Below are 20467 nucleotides of genomic sequence, written 5' to 3' on the forward strand. Positions count from 1 at the left end.
TTGGGACATGTCTGATCATGGGGATGTCACCCATGGAGATGTGGCAGCCACGGGGACCCATCTGGCCATGGGACATGTCTGATCATGGGGACATCGACCATGGAGGTGTGGGAGCCATGGGGACCCATCAGCACGTGGAGACATGTCTGGCCATGAGGACGTCACCCATGGGGACCCATCTGGCCATGGACATGTCTGGCCATGGGGACGTCACCCATGGAGATGTGGGAGCCATGGGGACCCATCAGGAGGTGGGGACGTGGTAGGACATGGGGACACGTCAGGACATGGGACGTGTCTGGCCATGGAGACGTCACCCATGGAGATGTGGCAGCCACGGGGACCCATCTGTCCACGGGACATGTCTGGCCATGGGGACGTCACCCACGGAGATGTGGTAGCCATGGGGACACATCAGCACGTGGAGACATGTCTGGCCATGGGGACATCACCCACGGAGACGTGGCAGCCATGGGGACCCATCAGGACGTGGGGACACGTCACCCACGGAGACCCACCAGCCCGTCCATCCCCTCCCAAGGCAGAGCCTGGCCACGGGGCAGATGTCAGGCCACATGGACCTGCCACCTGCAGGGACACGTCACCCACGGAGACCCACCAGCCCGTGGATCTCCTCCCAAGGCAGATCCTAGCCATGGGAAGAGACATCAGGCCATGGCTCTCCCTTCCAGACCCCCTTGGGGACACCGAGGCCCCACGAGGCAACGTGGCCATGACCCCCATCCCCACCCATCGCTCACCCGCTTGCTGCTCTGGGTGTCGATGAACGTCAGGTCCTCCATGGTGAGGATGATCTTGTTGGGCCCCTTCATCAGCTGGGCCTGCTGGATGTGGCGCCTGTGGGGGTGAGGGGGGACATGGGGTGATGGGGGTCCACCATGGGGACCCGGCTTGTCCCCGGCCACCCCGTGGACCTCGCTGAGGTGGCACCCACCTGACGAAGTAGGCGAGGGCGGCCCCCGCCGTGCTGAGGGCGGAGACAGAGACGAACACGAGGAGGATGAAGGTGGCGTCCACCCTGCGCGGGAGAGAAGAAGGAGGGTGAAGGCCTGGAGGGACCACCCACGGCCACCCACGGCCACCCACGGCCACGTGCCACGGCCACCCACAGCCGGCCCCCGTGAGAACGGGGTACGGGGCGGAGAGATGGAGGAGGGAGAAGAAGGGGTCCGATGGACTAACGGAAGGACGGATGGGTGGATGGATGATGGAAGGAGGGACAGAGGGATGGATAGATGGATGGAGGGATGGATGGACAGACAGATGGATGGAGAAATGGATGGATGGATGGATGGAGAGATGGACTGATGGATGGTGAGATAGATGGATGATGAAGGTAGAAATAGAAAGATGGATAGATGGATGATGGATGGATGGACGGATGGATGGACAGATGGATGGATGGAGAGACGGATAGAGGGGTGGCTGGACAGATGGTTGGACTTGTAAGAGGACAGAGGGATGGATGGATGGATGGAGGGAGATGGATGGATGGATGGATGGATGGATAGATGGCTGGTCAGGTGGACGGATGGATGGATTTGTAAGAGGACAGAGGGATGGATGGATGGACAGATGGATGGATGGATGGGTAGATGGCTGGTCAGGTGGACAGATGGACGGATGGATTTGTAAGAGGACAGAGGATGGATGGATGGAGGGAGATGGATGGATGGGTAGATGGAGTGATAGATGGACAGACGGATGGATGGGTGGGTAGATGGATGGATGGATAGACAGACGGACAGATGGCCTTGCACGAGGCCAGAGGGACGGACGGACAGACGGGGACACCTTCAGAGGGAGCAAGGAGAGGTCGGAGAAGGCAGCAGGACGGGCGACACACGGGGAGGGACAGGAGAACCAGACCGCCGGGTGGCGGGTGCCACCGCGGGTGCCACCGCGGGCGTCCCCGGCCCTCGCTCACCCCCGTTGCAGATGACGCCCGACTCGAACCAGCACCCGGAGTCGGTGCCGGGTCCGGCGCCGCGGGGCCAGTGGATTCCGCGGTCCAGGGAACGGAGCCGCCGGGTGCCCGGCTCCAGCCCGTAGACGGGCCACAACCGGTCGCCCTCGCCGTCCGTGTCCAGCACCACGTAGGGGACGTTGACGTCCCGTCCTCGTCCACGGCCAGCGGCTGGCAGAAGCCCTCCAGGTCGAAGTCGCGGACGTGCTCGGCCACGTTGGTGCCCGTCACCCAGCTCCCGGAGCGCCGCGTGGCCTCCACCGCCTTGGCCAGGAGGAGGATGGAGTTGTAGATGGTGGCGAAGAGCGGTGTGGACCTGTGGGGCGAGGAGAGGGGGGTGTCGGGGGGGGGACCTTGGGGGCGGCCGTGGTGGCACCCACGTGACGAGCTCGCTGGCCACGGCCACTTCCGCTCCCTTTGGCCACGGTTGTCTCCAGCCTGCTCCTGTTGGCCATGGCCATGGCCACCCCGCTCCCATTGGCCATGGCCACCTCCACTCCTGTTGACCACAGTCACCTTCACCCTGCTCCTGTTGGCCATGGCCACCTCCAGCCTGCTCCTGTTGGCCATGGTCATCTCCAGCCTGCTCCCATTGGCCATGGCCACCTCCAGCCTGCTCCTGTTGGCCATGGTCATCTCCAGCCTGCTCCTGTTGGCCATGGCCACCTCCAACCTGCTCCTGTTGGCCATGGTCATCTCCAGCCTGCTCCCATTGGCCATGGCCACCTCCACTCCTGTTGGCCATGGCCACCTCCAACCTGCTCCTGTTGACCACAGTCACCTTCACCCTGCTCCTGTTGGCCATGGCCACCTCCAACCTGCTCTGTTGGCCATGACCACCTCCAGCCTGCTCCTGTTGCCATGGTCATCTCCACTCTGCTCCCATTGGCCATGGTCATCTCTCCACATGTCCCATTGGCCACAGTCAACTCTAGCCAGCTCCCATTGGCCATCATCCTCTCTGCCCACCACCTGTTGGCCACGGTCTCCTCCACCAATGCCCACTGGCCATTGGCTACCCAATGCCCATTGGCCAGGGTCATCTCCATTCCACCCCTCCCTGGCCATGACCATCTCCACACTGCTCCCGTTGGCCGTGACCACCTCCACCTCGCTCCATTGGCCGCATCTTCTCTCCTTGAGTCCCATTGGCCGCAGTCACCTCCACCCGACACCCGTTGGCCGTGACCACCTCCACCTCACTCCCATTGGCCGCATCTTCTCTCCTCAAGTCCCATTGGCCGCAGTCACCTCCACCCGACACCCGTTGGCCATGACCACCTCCACCTCGCTCCCATTGGCCGCATCTTCTCTCCTCAAGTCTCATTGGCCGCAGTCACCTCCACCCGACACCGTTGACCATGGTCCCCTCTCTCCAGCACCAACAGGCCACGGATGCACCACCCGAAGCCCTCCAGCGGGTTCTCCACCAACCACGTCCTCCCCAGCGTCCACCGATGACTCCAGCCACCCCACCCCAGCCCCCACGGTGGTGCTCCATCCCTCTCCACCCACACACCTGGGTGGGGTTGACGTGGCCGGGGACCTCGTAGGCCTCCTGGGCTTGGCGCAGGACCTCGTGGAAGCCCAGCCGGGGCGAGTCGACGGTGACGGTGAGGACAGCGTCGTAGGCCAGGCGCAGCTTGGTGTTGTTGGCCAGGACGGCGTAGGGCAGGCGGCGGTAGGGCAGGGGGAAGGCGAGGACGTCGTAGGGGATGAAGACGTAGGTGCCGTCGGTCATGCGCATGTCCGCCGCCTTCTCCAGCAGCACCCGCTGCTCCTCGCCGCCCAGCAGCGCCGAGTGCATGCACAGCACCACCGCTGCCGGCCGGGGCGGTGGTCGGGGTGAGTCGCGGGGTGGGTCACCTCGGTCACCCGTCCCGGCCACCCGCCCGCGGCCCTTGGTTAGCCTTGGGTCGGCCATGCGTGCCTGCTGCTGCCATCTCCTGACGTTCTTCACCCATCTATCCAAGGGCACCTCCTCCATCTCCAGCTGTCTTCACCCAACCATCTCCATCCTTCTTTCATCCATCCATCCATACCCACCTCCTCCATCTCCATCCGTCCTTCCTTCCTCCATCCACCCATGCCCACCTCCTCCATCTTCATCCATCCTTCCTCCATCCATCCATCCTCACCTCCTCCATCTCCATCCATCCATCCTTCTTCCATCTGCCCATGCCCACCTCCTCCATCTCCAGCTGTCCTTCACCCAACCATCTCCATCCATCCTTCCTCCATCCATCCATGCCCACCTCCTTCATCTCCATCCATCCTTCCTCCATCCATCCATGCCCACCTCCTCCATCTCCAGCTGTCCTTCACCCAACCATCTCCATCTCCAGCTGTCCTTCCTCCATCCACCCATGCCCACCTCCTCCATCTCCATCCGTCCTTTCTCCATCCGTCCGTAGCCACCTCTTCTATCTCCACCCAGCCTTCCTCCAGCTATTCATGCCCACCTCCTCCATCTCCTGCTGTCCTTCACCCAACCATCTCCATCTCCAGCCATCCTTCCTTCATCCGTCCATGCCCACCTTCACCATCTGTCCTTCCTCCATCTATCCATCCATGCCCAACTCCTTCATCTGTCCATGCCCACCTTGGCCATTTCCAGCCATCCTTCACCCAACCATCTCTATGTCCATCCATCCTTCCTCCATCCATCTGTGCCCACCTCCTCCATCTCCAGCTATCCTTCACCCAACCTCCTCCATCTCTCTCCATCCTTCCTTCTTCCATCCATTCCAACATGCTATCTCCATCCATCCATCCCTCTTTCCTCTGTCCATGCCCACCTCCAGCCATCCTTCACCCAACCGTCTCCATCTCCACCCTTCCTCCATCCATCCATGCCCACCTCCTCCATCTCCAGCCATCCTTCACCCAACCATCGCCATCTCCACCCTTCCTCCATCCATCCATGCTCACCTCCCCATCTCCAGTTCTCCTTCACCCAACCATCTCCATCTCCATCCTTCTTCCACCATCCATGCTCACCTCTTCCATCTCCAGTTCTCCTTCACCCAACCATCTCCATCCACCCTTCTTCCATCCATCCATGCTCACCTCCTCCATCTCCAGTTCTCCTTCTCCCGACCATCTCCATCTCCCTCCACCCTTCCTCCCTCCATCCGTGCCCACCTCCTCCACCCATCCCTCCTTCCTCCATCCAACCTCCTCCTCCTCCCACCGTCCCCTCTCCCCCTTCCCACCCTCCTCCCCGCACCTCTGACGCCGTCGGCCCGCTGCACCCGCCGCAGGGCGTCTCGAGCCTCGTCCTCGCGGGGACCGGCGGAGGTGACCACGGTGACGGGAAGCCCCTGAGCCCGGAGCCCGTCGGCCAAACCCTGCCCCACCTCGCGCCAGAGGTCGTGGCGGCCGGTGACCACGGCCACGTGGGCCCAACGGAAGAAGCGCAGGATGGCGTGAAGCAACCCGGCGGGTGCCGGCAACGGCGCCGTCAAGGTGGGCCACCCGTCCGGTGGACCCAAGCACCCCCAGGACACCAAGGGCTTGTTCCAAGCGGCGGCCAGGAGACCCGCGGCCCCGCAAGCCGCCGGGTTGAGAGGTCCCACCAACGCCGCCACGTAGCGTTCGGCGCCCAACAGCCCCGCCACGGCCCGGGGGGTGTCGCACGCCTCCGGCAGCACCACCGCGTCCCACCAGTAGCCCCCGTTGAACGTCGGGTCTCGGTTGAGTCGGGTGACGGCCAGGCGGGAGGCCACGTCGGGCAGGGCCCGGGCCAGGAGAGGGTCGCAGCTCCAAGGACCCATCACCCCCACCTTGAAGGTGGCTCCCTGCGAAGGGGGCGTGGGCAGGAGGAGGAGGAGGAGGAGGTGAAGAGGCGGTGGGGCCACCGGGGGTGGTTGGAGAGGCGGAGGAGGAAGCCGCGGGAGGTGCCACCGTGGGAGATGCCGTCACGGGAGAGGTCACCACTGTTGGAGATGCTGTCATGGGAGACGCCGTCATGGGAGGTGCCACCACGATGGGAGATGCCACCATGGGAGGTGCCACCATGGGAGATGCCGTCATGGGAGAGGTCACCACCGTTGGAGGTGCCACCATGGGAGATGCCGTCATGGGAGGTGCCACTGTCATGGGAGATGCCATCATGGGAGGTGCCATCGTGTGAGATGCCACCATGGAGATGCCGTCACAGGGGAGGTCACCACCATTGGAGGTGCAACCATGGAGATGCCATCATGGGAAGTGCCACCACAGTGGGAGATGCCGTCGTGGGAGGTGCCATCATGGAATGTGACACCACCATGGGAGATGCCACCATTGTGGGACATGCCACTATCGTGGGAGGTGTCATCATAGGAGATGCCATTGTGGAAGGTGACACCACCATGGGAGATGCCACCTTGGGAGACGCTGTCATGGGAGATGCCACCATGCGAGATGGCACTGCGGGAGATATCGTCATGGGCGATGCCACCACTGTGAGAGACGCCGTCATGGGAGATGCCACCGTGGGAGGTGCCACCATGGGCAATGTCTTCATGGGAGCTGCCACCATGCAAGATGCCGCTATGGCAGATGCTGTCATGGGAGATGCCACCGCCGTGGGACATGCCACCGTGGGTAAAGTCACTGTGGGAGATACCACCGTGGGAAATGTCCCTGGGGGAGATGTCACCACGGGAGATGTCACCGTGGAAGACGCCACGGTGGGAGATGACGTCACGGTGGGAGACGCCACCACGGCGGAAGCCACCAGGGGCAAAGTCATCGTGGGAGACGTCACCACGGCAGATGCCACCGCGGCAGATGTCACCGGGAGAGGTGATGTCACCGTGGGCGATGTCACCGTGGGCAATGACGTCACCGTGGGCGATGACGTCGCCGTGGGGCCACATGGTCCGGGTGGCCGGGGGTCCTCACGCCCTCAGGGGCCGTGGCCGGCGGGAGGGGACGTGACGCCACCATGGCGGGTTGGGGGGGGCCCGGGGTGCCACCTGCAAGGGGGGGGGGGAGGGGTGAGGAGATGGCCCGGACGCTGGGCCCCTTTTGGGGGGGAGGGGGGATAGGGGCACCCGGACGCCTGGGCCCCTTTTTGGGGGGGGGGGGGAATAGGGGCACCCGGACGCCTGGGCCCCCCCCCAGGACCGGTGCGGGGGATGGGCGAGCGGCCGCAATCCCATCAGCCCCTGCGGTTTAATCCCCTCCCCCCCACCCCCAGCCCGGCCTGGGACGATTAAACCCGGCTTAACCCCGCGGGGACGCCTGGGCCCCGGCCACGTGCGGGGGGGGGGGGGCAAACGGGGGGGGGCCCGGGCAGATTTTGGGGGGGGTCTTGGGGCAGGGTTGGGGGGGGTAATTTGGGGGGGGGGGTCCCCGGGGCAAATAAAGCGGAGCTGGGGCAAATTGAGGGGCCCAGGGGCAGATTATTTTTTGGGGGGGGAGGGGGGGTGTCCCTGGGGTAAATGGGTGGCGGGGGAGGGGGGGGGTCGCGCCCACGCGTGTCCCCGCACACGCGTGTCCCGGCGCCCGCCCACGCCTGCGCCACGGCCTCCGGGGGGTCACCCGGGGTCGGGCGGTGCCGTAATCCCGCCCCGGCTATTCCCGGCGCCTTCATCCCCCGCCGGCGGCTCCGATGAGTGATGTCACCCCCCCCCCCGGCACACGCGTGTGCGAGGACACGCCTGCGCTGACACACGCGTGTGCAACACACCCATCCACCCCCCCCCGGCCTGGCAGGGAGCCCCAATGTCCTGCACCCAGGACCCAGGTGTCCAGGGAAGGGGCCCAGGCGTCCGGGCAGGGACCCAGGCGTCCGGGTGGGGCACCCAGGTGTCCAGGCTGGGGGGTCCAGCTGTTCGGGAAAGGGGCCCAGGCATCCGGGAAGGGACCCAGATGTCCAGGGAAGGGACCCAGGCGTCCGGTCAGGGGACCCAGGTGTCCAGGTGGGGGCCCAGGCGTCCGAGCGAGGACCCAGGCGATCAGGGAAGGGGCCCAGACGTCCAGGGAAGGGGCCCAGGCATCCGGGAAGGGACCCAGGCGTCCGGGGAAGGGGCCCAGGCGTCCAGGGAAGGGACCCAGGCGTCCGGGGAAGGGGCCCAGGCATTCGGGGTGGGGGGCCCAGGCGTCCGGGCAGGGACCCAGGTGTCCGGGTGGGGACCCAGGCGTCCAGGTGGGGCACCCAGGTGTCCAGGCTGGGGGCCCAGGTGTTCGGGAAAGGGACCCAGGCGTCCAGGGAAGGGGCCCAGGTGTCCGGTCAGGGGACCCAGGTGTCCAGGTGGGGACCCAGGCGTCCGGGTGAGGGTCCAGGCATCCAGGGAGGGACCTAGGCATCCGGGCAGGGGCCCAGGCGTCCGGGCAGGGGGACCCATGCATCCAGGGAAAGGGATCCAGGCGTCCAGGCTGGGGGGCCCAGGCGTCCGGGGCTGTGACCCACACATCTGGGTGGGGGCCCAGGTGTCCGGGGAAGGGACCCAGGTGTCTGAGATGGGGCCCAGGTGTCCAGGTGGGGGCCCAGACATTCGGGATGGGGGGCCCAGGCGTCCGGGTGGGGGCCCAGGTGTCCGGGAAAAGGGGCCCAGGCGTCCGGGGCAGGGACACACACACCAGACTAGGGGTGGTTGGGGGGGGGGCCCAGGCGTCCGGGGGCAGCGCTGGGGGCCCTTACCTGGAGGGGGGGGCTGGGGGGGCGGTTGCCCCCCCCGGACGCCTGGGTCCCGGCTCCGGCTGCGCCCGGGTGCCGGCGCCGCTGCTGCGTGTGCGAACCGGCGCCGGGGGGGGGGGGGGGGGGGGTTAATCCCGGCCTGGGCTCGTTAGCGTAAGCGGCTTAACGAAGCGGGGGAGGGCGCCGGGGGGGGGCAGGGCACACGCGTGTGCGAGGGGACACGCGTGTGCGCCATGCCGGGGACCCAGGCGTCCGGGCGCTGCCTGGCCCCCGGGGACAGAGACACGGAAAGGGGGACACGGGGGACAGGACGTGGATGGGGACAGGGGGACATGGGAGATGTGTGGGGACACAGGACACGGATGGGGACACGGAGATAGGACACGTGTGGGGACACAGGACACGGATGGGGACATGGGGACATGGGACACAGGGACACGGATGGGGACATGGACATGGGACACAGGGACACAGATGGGGACACGGGGACATGGGACACAGGGACACGGATGGGGACACGGGACACACATGGGGACACGGGGACGACATGCATGAGGACATGGGACAGACATGGGACACGCGTGGGGATGCAGGACACACATGAGGACACAGGGACATGGCAGACGCATGGGGACACAGGACACAGACAGGGACATGGGGACACGGATGGGGACATGGGGACATGGGACACACGTGGCATCACACATGGGGACACGGACACGGGTGCAAAAATCCCAAGTTTATTCGGAGCCAGAACCGCGAGCCGGGGGCAGGAGGGAGCCCCAAAACTGCCCCAACGGCCCCCAAAACGGGGACGGTGGCCCCAAAACCGGCGTGATGTCCCTCAAAATGGCACAATGTCCCTCAAAATGGCATGATGTCCCCCAAAACGGGGACGATGTTCCCAAAATGGGCTCGATGTCCCCAAAACCGGCTTGATGGCCCCAGAACCAGTTTGATGTTCCTCAAAATGGGGATGATGTCCCCAAAACCGGCTTGATGTCTCTCAAAATGGGCTTGATGTCCCCAAAATTGGCTTGATGTCCCTCAAAATGGGCTTGATGGCCCCAAAACCAGCTTGATGTCCCCAAAACTGGCTTGATGTCTCTCAAAATGGGCTTGATGTCCCCAAAACTGGCTTGATGGCCCTCAAAATGGGCTTGATGTCCCCAAAATTGGCTTGATGTCCCTCAAAATGGGCTCAATGGCCCCAAAACCAGCTTGATGTCCCCAAAACCGGCTTGATGTCCCCCAAAATGGGCTCTCCCCCAAAATGGGCTCGATGGCCGCAAAACCGGCTCGATGTCCCCAAAACGGGCTTGATGTCCCTCAAAATGGGCTCGATGGCCCCCTGGTTGTCACCGGGGGGTGTTTGGGTCCCGGCGGGGGCAGGGGGCGCCCGGACGCCTGGGTCCCCTCCAGGGGGGGCGCCCGGACGCCTGGGCCCCCCGGGGCGAGGGGGCTCCCGGACGCCTGGGTCCCGCCGGGCCGCGAGCCGAGTTCGTGGGGCCTCGGGGGGGCAGGGGGGTGGCTGCGGCTCCGCGTGGGGCTGCGCCAGCCTGGCCGGGGACACGGGGACACAGGCGTCACCACCATGGGGACATGGGGACACCCCTGTGTCCCTCCATGTCCCCCATGTCCTTCCATGTCCCCCCGTGTCCCTCCATGTCCTCCATGTCCCTCCGTGTCCCCCCGTGTCCCTCCATGTCCTCCATGTCCCTTCATGTCCCCCGTGTCCCTCCATGTCCCTCCATGTCTCCCCACGTTCCTCCATGTCCCTCCATGTCCCTCCATGTCCCCCATGTCCCTCCATGTCCTTCATGTCCCTCCATGTCCCCCATGTCCCTTCATGTCCCTCCATGTCCCTCCATGTCCCCCATGTCCCTCATGTCCCTCCATGTCCCTCCATGTCCCCCCATGTCCCCCATGTCCCCCCATGTCCCTCCATGTCCCCCATGTCCCCCATGTCCCTCCATGTCCCCCATGTCCCTCCATGTCCCCCCATGTCCCCCCATGTCCCTCCATGTCCCTCATGTCCCTCCATGTCCCTCATGTCCCTCATGTCCCTCCATGTCCCTCATGTCCCTCATGTCCCTCCATGTCCCCCATGTCCCTCCATGTCCCTCATGTCCCCCCATGTCCCTCCATGTCCCCCCATGTTCCTCTATGTCCCTCATGTCCCCCCATGTCCCCCATGTCCCCCCATGTCCCTCCATGACCTCCATGTCCCCCCATGTCCCTCCATGACCTCCATGTCCCCCGTGTCCCTCTATGTCCCCCCATGTCCCCCGTGTCCCCCTGTCACCTTGCCCAGCTCCAGCTCCCGCCGCAGCTGGTCCCGCTCCTGCCGCAGCGACGTCACCTCGGCCTGGAGCTGCTCCGTGGCCACCTGTGAGGGGGGGAGGTGGCACTGGGGGCCCAGGCGTCCGGGAGGTCCCATCCCTGCCCCTCCCCCCCAAAAAAGGGGCCCAGGCGTCCGGGACCTGGTGCCGACTCTGGGCCTCGCGCAGCTCCCGGCTCCGCTGCTCCAGCTCCTGCCGCAGCGTCACCCGCTCCTGCTCCTGGGGACGGGGCCACCGTGTCACCGCGTCACCGTGTCACCACATCACCGTGTCACCGCAGCGCCCCGTCACCCGACCCCCCCCGACCCCCCGTCGGCGCGTCACCCAACCGCTGTGTCCCCCAACCATGTCACCGTGTCACCTGGCCGTGTTGCTGTGTCACCCTATCGCCCATGTCACCCTTGTCGCCCAGCCGCCGCGGCAGCCGACCGCCCTGGTGGCACGTCACCCAACCGCCGTGTCACCCAACCGCTGTGCCACCCAACTGCCGTGTCACCGTGCCGACTAGCCGCCATGTCACCCGTCAGGCAGCCGCCACGTCACCATTGTCACCTGCGCACTGCAGCTGTGTCACCTGCCTGCCACGATACCCTGGCAAAACTTCACCCTGTCACCCAACTGCCATGTCAGTGTGTCACCTTGTCACCCGTGTCACTGTGTCTCCACACCACTCTGTCACTCGATCACCACGTCACCGCAGTATCCCAGAACCCCTGTCACCACGGCACCCAACCATCGTGTCACCGCATCGCCCGGCCACCGTGTCACCGTGTCACCCCATCAGCCGGCCACCCCACCACCGTGTCACCGCGACACCCCGTCACCCAACCACCGCGTCACCGTGACACCACGTCACCCCACCACCCACCACGTCGCTGCCTCGTCCCCTACGTCCGTCACCGCACTTCCCCGCTGCGTCATGTCACTTGTCACCCGTGCCGCCCCGTCACTGCGTCAACTCACCGGGTCTCCACGTCACCGTGTCCCAGCATCACCACGTCACCGGGTCACCACGTCCCCATCAGCGTGTCCCCACACCCCCCACGCCCTCTGCCTGTTGCGTCACCACACAACTGTGTCACGTCACTGTGTCACTGGGCCACACCATTTTGTCACCGTCACTATATCACCAGACCACCACGTCACACATCACCGCGCCGCTTTGTCACTATCACATCGCTGCGCCACAGTGTCACGTCACTGTGTTACGCTAATTTGTCACCGTCGCAACCCTCACGCCGCCGCGCCACCCCATTTTGTCACCGTGTCATTGTGTCACCCCGCTTTGTCACTGCGTCATCCTGCTTTATCACGTTATTGTCACTCTGCTTTGCTCTGCGTCACCTCATTTTGTCACCGCATCGCCCCCTTTTGTCACCGCGCGGCCCCCGTTTTGTCACCGTTCCTGTGTCACCCCGCTTTGTCACCGTGTGTCACTGTGTCACCTCATTTTGTCACCGTATCACTGCTTTTGTCACCGCGCGGCCCCGTTTTGTCACCGTTCCTGCATCACCCCGCTTTGTCACCGTGTGTCACCGTGTCACCCCGTTTTTGTCACCGTGTGTCACCCCGTTTTGTCACCGTTACTGCATCATCGCCCCGTTTCCTCGCGTCACCCCGCGTGGTCCCCGCGTCACCCCGCCTCGTCCCCGCGCCGCGGCCCCAGGGCATGCTGGGAAGGGCCTCACCCCGGCCGCCTGCTCGCGCCTCAGCTCGGCCTCCGCCGCCGTCAGGCGCCTCCGCAGCGACGTCACCTCCTGCGCGCCCGGACGCCTGGGTCCCTCGCGCCCGGACGCCTGGGCCCCGCGGGGTGGGGGGGCACCCGGACGCCTGGGCCCACAGGGTGGGGGGCGCCCGGACGCCTGGGCCCCCGGGAGGGTTGGAGGCTCCCGGACGCCTGGGCCCATGGGTGGGGGGCACCCGGACGCCTGGGCCCCTGGACAGGGGGTGGGGGGGGTTGGGGGGGTTCCCGGACGCCTGGGCCCCTGGACGGGGGGTGGGGGGGGTTGGGGGGGGTCCCGGACGCCTGGGCCCCTGGATGGGGGTTGGGGGGGTCCCGGACGCCTGGGCCCCTGGTGTGTGGGGGGGTTGGGGGGGTCCCGGACGCCTGGGGCCCCTGGACGGGGGGTGGGGGGGGGGTTGGGGGGGGTCCGGACGCCTGGGCCCCTGGTGTGTGGGGGGGTTGGGGGGGGTCCCGGACGCCTGGGCCCCTAGGTGGGTGGGGGGGGGTGGGGGGGTTGGGGGGGGTCCCGGACGCCTGGGCCCCTGGACGGGGGGTGGGGGGGTGGTCCCGGACGCCTGGGCCCCTGGTGTGTGGGGGGGGGTTGGGGGGGGGTCCCAGACGCCTGGGCCCCTAGGTGGGTGGGGGGGGGTTGGGGGGGCTCCCGGACGCCTGGGCCCCACCTGGGCGAGCTGCCGCCGCTCCGCGGCCGCCGCTGCCTCCTGCCGGCCGGCCAGCCTGAGCCACCGCCGCCAGCGTCTGCGGGATCCCGGCGGATCTGCGCCCCGGATCCGCCCCCCCCCCCCCCCCGGATCCGCCCCGGGGACCCGCAACTGCCCCAGGGACCCGCAACTGCCCCCCCGGATCCCGCAACTGCCCCCGGATCCCGCAACTACCCCATGGATCCCGCAACTGCCCCCCGGATCCGCCCTGGGGACCCGCAACTGCCCCCCCAGATCCGCAACTGCCCCCCGGATCCCGCGACTGCCCCATGGATCCGCCCCACGGATCCGCAACTGCCCCAGGGACCCACAACTGCCCCAGGGACCCGCAACTGCCCCATGGATCCCGCAACTGCCCCACGGATCCGCAACTGCCCCCCGGATCCCGCAACTACCCCATGGATCCCACGACTGCCCCACGGATCCACCCCACGGATCCACAACTGCCCCAGGGACCTGCAACTGCCCATGGATCCCGCAACTGCCCCATGGATCCGCCCCACAGACCCACAACTGCCCCATGGATCCCACAACTGCTCCAGGGACCCACAACTGCCCTACAGATCCGCCCTGGGAATCCGCAACTGCCCCCCAGATCCGCAACTGCCCCAGGGACCTGCAACTGCCCCATGGATCCACCCCTGGGATCCATAACTGCCCCAGGGACCCGCAACTGCCCCATGGATCCTGCAACTGCCCCAGGGATCCCACAACTGCCCCATGGATCCCACAACTGCTCAGGGACCCGTAACTGCCCCATGGATCCCGCAACTGCCCCACGGATCCACCCCTGGGATCCATAACTGCCCCAGGGACCGCAACTGCCCCATGGATCCCGCAACTGCCCCATGGATCCCACAACTGCTCCAGGGACCCACCCATAACTGCCCCATGGGTCCCGCAACTGCCCCACGGATCCACCCCATGGATCCACAACTGCCCCACGGATCCGCAACTGCCCCAGGGACCTGCAACTGCCCCATGGATCCACTCCCGGGATCCGCAACTGCCCCCTGGATCTGCCCCAGGGATCCGCCCCGGGGACCCGCAACTGCCCCCCGGATCCCGCAACTGCTCCCCGGATCCGCCCCGGGCATCCGCAACTGCCCCATGGATCTCACAACTGCTCCAGGGACCCGTAACTGCCCCATGGGTCCACAACTGCCCCACGGATCCGCAACTGCCCCATGGATCCACCCCTGGGATCCGCAACTGCCCCCCAGATCCCGCAACTGCCCCCCGGATCTGCCCCGGGGATCCACCTCGGGGACGTGCAACTGCCCCACGGATCCCACAACTGCCCCCCGGCCACCAGCCCCGTTCCCAGGAATCGCCCCGTCCCCATCCCAGATATAGCCCTGTCCCGGGATTTGCCCCATCCTGGGATTCACCCTGGGAATGACCCCGTTCCTGAGAATTGCCCCATCCCGGAAATCGCCCCATCCCTGTTCCCGGGAATCACCCCGTCCCAGGATTCACCCCGGGAATCTCCCCATCCTGGGAATCTCCCTGTCTTGGGAATCACCCTGGGAATTGCCCCGTCCTAGGATTCACCCCAGGAATTGCCTCATCCCAGAAATCTCTCCATCCCTGGATTCACCCTATCCCAGGATTCACCCCATCCCAGGAATCTCCCTGTCTCAGGAATCACCCCAACCTAGGATTTGCCCCAGGAATCACCCTATCCCTATTCCTGGGAATTGCCCCATTCTGGAAATCACCCTGGGAACAGCCCCATCCTGAGATTCGCTCTGGGAATTGCCCCATCCTGGGAATCTCCCTGTCCTGGGAATAGCTCCATCCCGGGAATGGCCTCATCTCAGGAATCTCTCCATCCCAGGAATCTTCTCATCCTGGGAATGGCCCCATCCTGGGATTCACCCTGGGAATCTCCCCATCCCAAGAGCAACCCCATCCTGGAATTCATCCCAGGAATCTCCCCCTGCCAGGAATCATCCCATCCCAGGAACGGTCCCATTCCGGGATTCACCCTGGGAATCTCCCCATCCCAGGAACTGCCCTGGGAATCTCCCTATCCTGGGAATCACCCTGGGAATCTCCCCATTCCAGGAGCAGCCCCATCCCGGGATTCGTCCCAGGAATCTCCTCATCCTAGGAATCATCCCATCCTGGGAATGGCCCCATCTGGGGATTCACCCTGGGAATCTCCCCGTTCTTGGAATCTCCCTGTGCTGAGAATCTCCCCGTCCCAGGAATGGCTCCATCCCAGGAATCTCCCCCATCCCGGGAATCTCCCCATCGCGGCTCACGCGATCCAGCTGCCTCACGACGGCTTCCCGGCTCCTCTCGGCGGCTCCGGCGGCGGCGGCTCGTCGCTGCAGGTTCCCGACGCGGCGCAGCAGCAACCGGCTCTGCCGCTCGCCGGCCTGAAACCGCCCCGATTCGCCCCAAAACGGCGGCCTGGGGGGGGGGAGGGGAGCCCCCAACTGCCCCCCCGGCCCCGGCCCGGCCCCCACATCTGCCCCCGGCGCCCCCAAATCTGCCCCCAAAGCGGGGACGTCGCGGGGACTCCGGGGTGGCAGCGCCCTGGTTTGGGGTTTGCGCACCCAAAATCGCCCCGTTTTGCCCCAAAATGGGGACTGAAAAAGGGGGGAACCCCCAAACTGCCCCAAAATCTCGCTGGGGACCCCAAAATTGCCCCCTAGATCTGTCCCCAGGTCACCAGAACTGTCCCCAAAGCGGGGACGTTGCAGGGACTCTGGGATGGCAGCGTCCCAGTTTGGGGTTTGCGCACCCGAAATCGCCCTGTTTTGCCCCAAAAAGGGGACCGAAAAAGGGGGGAAACCCCAAACTGTCCCCAAATCTCACTGGGGACCCCAAAATTGCCCCCAAATCTGCCCCCGGTGCCCCCAAACTATCCCCAAAATGGGGACGTCGTGGGGACCTCAGGATGGCAACGCCCTGGTTTGGGGTTCGTGCACCCAAAATCGCCCTGTTTTGCCCCAAAATGGGGACCGAGAAAGGGGGGAACCCCCAAACTGACCCCAAATCTCGCTGGGGACCCCAAAATTGCCCCTCAAATCTGCCCCCAGGTCCCTAAAGTTGCCCCCAAAGTGGGGACGTCGTGGGGACTCCAGGGGTGGCAGCGCCCCAGTTTGGGGTTCACGCGCCCAAAATCGCCCTGTTTTGCCCCAAAATGGGACTGAAAAAGGGGGAAAACCCCCAAACAGACCCAAAATGCCGCTGGGGACCCCAAAATTGCCCCCCAAACCTGCCCCCGGTGTCCCCAAACTGCCCCCAAAGTGGGGACATCGCGGGGACTCTGGGATGGCAACGCCCTGGTTTGGGGTTTGCGCACCCAAAATTGCCCCGTTTTGCCCCAAAATGGGGACTGAAAAAGGGGGGAACCCCCAAACTGACCCCAAATCTCGCTGGGGACCCCAAAATTGCCCCCCCCACATCTGCCCCCAGGTCCCTAAAGTTGCCCCCAAAGTGGGGACGTCGCGGGGACCCCGGGGGTGGCAGCGCCCCGGTTTGGGGTTCGCGCACCCAAAATCGCCCCGTTTCGCCCCAAAACGGGGTCCCCGGCAGGGGGGAGGGGACACGAGGGACCCCCACGACCCCCCCGTGTCCCCCCCCTCCGTGTCCCCCCCCCCGTGTCCCACCTTGCGACGCGCCCGCTCCTGCCGCAGGGCGGCCCAGGCCCGGGGCAGCGCCAGGCCGGGGTCGAGGTCGGGGTCAAGGTCAGGGTCGGGGTCAAGGTCAAGGTCGGGGTCAAGGTCAAAGGGCAGCTCCAGCCCCCCCCCGGGATAAGGGGGCTCCGGCACGGACCTGGGGGGGGACAGGGGACACGGTGGGGCCTTGGGGACCCCCAGCACCCTTGGGTGCGGGTATGGGGGGGTCCCGGGGGGGGGTCGGGGGTCCCGGGGGGGCACCCAGGGGTCCCAGGGGGGCCTGGGGGGCACCCAGGGGGCAATGGGGGTCTCTGGGGGGGGGTCGGGGGTCCTGGGGGGCACCCTGGGGGGGGGGGTGGGGGTCCCAGGGGGGTCCCAGGGGGGCCTGGAGGGTCTTGGGGGGCACCCAGGGGGGTCAGGGGGGTCCCGGGGGGGGGGTTAGGGGTCCCAGGAGGGTCCTGGGGGGGTCAGGGGGGTCCCGGGGGGGTCCCAGGGGGCACCCAGGGGGCGATGGGGGTCTCTGGGGGGGGGGTCGGGGGTCCTGGGGGGCACCCTGGGGGGGGTTGGGGGTCCCAGAGGGGTCCCGGGGGGGCCTGGAGGGTCTTGGGGGGCACCCAGGGGGGTCAGGGGGGTCCCGGGGGGGGGGTTAGGGGTCCCAGGAGGGTCCTGGGGGGGTCAGGGGGGTCCCGGGGGGGTCCCAGGGGGCACCCAGGGGGCGATGGGGGTCTCGGGGGGGGGGTCAGGGGGTCCCAGGGGCACCCAGAGGTGGGGTGGGGGGGGGTGGAGGGGGGTGGGGGGGTCCCAAGGGGGACTCGGGGGTGCTGGGGGGGGTGGGGGGGGGGTCAGGACATCCCGGGGGGGTTTGGGGCACCCCAGGGGGAGTTGGGGCACCCTGGGAGGGGGCTGGGGGTCCCGGGGGGGGGGTCAGGACACCCTGGGGGGGGTCGGGGGTCCCTGGGGGGGGTCAGGGGTCCCCGGGGGGTCCCAGGGGGGGGTCAGGGGTCCCTGGGGGGGTCCCGGGGGGGGGTCCCCGGGGGGGGGGGGCACCCTCACCGCAGCAGGGCCGAGACGCTGTCGCCGTCGCCCCAGTCGTCGGCTCTGCCCTGTCCTGGGGGGGGGGGGACGGGTCAGAGCCCCCCAATTGCCCCCCCCGGCGCCCCCCAACTGCCCCCCCTGCAACCCCAATTGCCCCCAGCCCCCCCCAATTGCCCCCCACACCCCCCAACTGCTCCCCCAACCCCCCCCAACAACCTCAAAGGCCCCCGATCACCCCCGACGTGCTCGACCCCCCCCCAACCCCAATTGCCCCCAGTCCCTCCCAGTTGATCCCAGTCTCTCCCAGTTCCCCCCAATCCATCCAGTTCCCCCTAGTCCCTCCCAGTTATCCCAGTTCCCCTCAATCCTTCCACTTCCCCCAGTTCCTCCCAATCCCCCCAGTCCCTCCCAGTTCTCCCAGTTCCCCCCAATCCCTCCATTTCCCCCAGCTCCTCTCAGTTATTCCAGTCCCTCCCAGTCCCTCCCAGTTTCCCCAGTTCCTCCCAGTCCCTCCCAGTCGCCCCCGTACCGGGCGGGGGGGGCCGGGCACCCCCCAGGAAGCCCCGCAGCCGCCGTCGCCGGACGTTCTCCACCGCGGCCGCCCGGCGCCGCTCGCCCTGCCGGGACCCCGCTGAGCCCCGCCCCCCGCAGGCCCCGCCCCCCGCAGGCCCCACCCCCCGCAGGCCCCGCCCTCCCCGGAGCCACCCTGCAGCCCCTGCACCGGGTTGAGCCTCCCCCCTCCCCCACCCGGGCACGGCCCTCCTGTGACAAGCTCCGCCCCCCTGCTGCAAGCCCCACCCCTGGGATAAGCCCCACCCCCTGGGATAGGCCCCACCCCCACTGCCAGCTCCACCCACAGCACCAAGCCCCGCCTCCCCCAGCCCCACCTGCCCAGCTGCCACCCACATGGCCCCGCCCACTCACAGCCGGCCCCACCCCCCAAGGCCAAGCCACGCCCCCCAGTGGACCCCACCCTGCTCTGTTCGGCAAGCCCTGCCCACCCATAGCAGGCCCCACCCCCCATCCTGAGCCCACAGCACAAGCTCCACCCACTCTGGCAGAAGCCCCACCCCTCCCTGGAGCCCCACCCACTCACCAGCAGGCCCCTCCCCTCGGCCTGGGGCTGCTCTTCCCCATCCTCAGGCTCCGCCTGCGCTGGCCAAGGCCCGCCCCCATCAGGAGCTCCGCCCCCATCAGGAGTTCCACCCCCACAGCCCCTCCCCTTCCAGGAGCCCCACCCCAAAGCCCCACCCCCTCCCCAAAGCCCCACCTCCAGCAGCCCAGCCCTGAGAAGCTCCACCCCCTCCAGAAGCCACACCCCTCCCACAGGCCCCACCCCACCCCCAGAAGCCCTTGCATAAGCCCCACCCCTTAAGCCAGCCGCACCCCTAGCAGCCCCTCCCCAGAGACCAATGCCTTAAGCCCCACCCCTCCCTGAAGCTCCTCCCCTGAAGCCCCACCCCCTAAGCCCCTCCCCTTCTAAAGTCCCCCCCACAAAGCCCCACCCCTCCCTGGAGCCTCTCCCCTGAGGCCCCTCCCCTCTCAGAGGCCCCTCCCCTCCCAGAGGCCCCACCCACCTGCAGCAGGGCCCAAGCCAGGGCCCGGGAGGGCGCCGGGGTGCCGGGGGGGGGCGCTGGGAGCCCCCGCGGGTGCAGCTGCCTGCAAAGGACCCAGGTGTCCGGGTGCCGCCCTCAACCGGGGGCCCAGGCGTCCGGGTGCCCCCCGCACCCATGGGCCCAGGCGTCCGGGTGCCCCCCCCCGCTCACCAGGGCTCCGTGGGGGGCTGCGCCGCCTTCGAGCACCCCGGGGTGCTCCCTGGGCTGGGGGGGGCCTGCAGGGGGGGGACAACATGGTTGTTACCCCCCCCCTCAGGGTGCCCCAAAACCTGCTTGGGACCCCCAAAACCCTCCTCTGCCCCCCCCCGACCCCTCCTGCCCCCCCCCGACCCCCATTTGCCCCCCAGGCCCCCTCCCCAGTTCCCTCCTGCTCCCCAACCTCCCCCCTTCCTGCCCCCTGGGTCCCTCTTGTCCCCCCCCAACCCCCTTCTGCCTCTCCTAAACCCCCCCATTTGCCCCCCAGGACCCCCCCTCGGTTCCCTCCTGCACCCCCCAGACCCCCACTTGCCCCTCCACCCCCCCTATTTACCCCCCAGGCCCCCCCCGGTTCCCTCCTGCCCCCCAACCCCTCCCCGCACCCCCCATTTCCCCCCCGGCCGCCATTTCCCCCCCCCCGGCGCCGCCATTTTCCCTCAGTTCCCCCCCTGCGCCCCCCCATCCCGGGCGCCCCCCACCAGGGCCCCTCTTCCCCCGCCCCCCAAAAAAACCCGTTTCCCCCCCCCCGAGGCCCTTTTTACCCCCCCAGGACCCTTTTTACCCCCCCCTCGGGGTCCCGATTA

At 67.3% G+C, this 20467-nt stretch overlaps 2 protein-coding genes and 1 long non-coding RNA gene across 3 annotated transcripts in view; all 3 read right to left on the reverse strand.

The window, feature by feature from the left end:
* Positions 1-5856, reverse strand: part of LOC136996237 (retinal guanylyl cyclase 1-like) — a gene marked incomplete at its 5' end in the record, with an annotated part of 6563 nt that extends 707 nt beyond the window's left edge. Inside the window, 6 exon segments of the mRNA XM_067317165.1 lie at positions 751-858; positions 956-1039; positions 1945-2137; positions 2140-2303; positions 3505-3808; positions 5217-5856. Of these exon segments, the coding sequence (XP_067173266.1) occupies positions 751-858; positions 956-1039; positions 1945-2137; positions 2140-2303; positions 3505-3808; positions 5217-5856 (1493 nt within the window).
* Positions 5857-11164: 5308 nt separating this feature from the next.
* LOC136996239 (uncharacterized) lies at positions 11165-13411 on the reverse strand. The gene is made up of 3 exons (XR_010887533.1): positions 13364-13411; positions 12649-12717; positions 11165-11179 (listed from the first exon to the last, which is right to left on the reverse strand). It is a non-coding gene; the product is annotated as an uncharacterized lncRNA (long non-coding RNA).
* A 2144-nt stretch (positions 13412-15555) lies between these two features.
* LOC136996241 (centrobin-like) lies at positions 15556-19294 on the reverse strand (the record flags this gene model as incomplete). The annotated part of the gene is made up of 5 exons (XM_067317168.1): positions 15556-15789; positions 17029-17194; positions 18091-18145; positions 18602-18689; positions 19169-19294. Coding segments are annotated over 5 exons (669 nt in total), but the record flags the coding sequence as incomplete, so codon positions are not given.
* Positions 19295-20467: the final 1173 nt, after the last annotated feature.

This window comes from Apteryx mantelli, unplaced genomic scaffold (genome assembly GCF_036417845.1).
Source record: "Apteryx mantelli isolate bAptMan1 unplaced genomic scaffold, bAptMan1.hap1 HAP1_SCAFFOLD_289, whole genome shotgun sequence".
Taxonomy (NCBI): Eukaryota; Metazoa; Chordata; class Aves; order Apterygiformes; family Apterygidae; genus Apteryx; species Apteryx mantelli.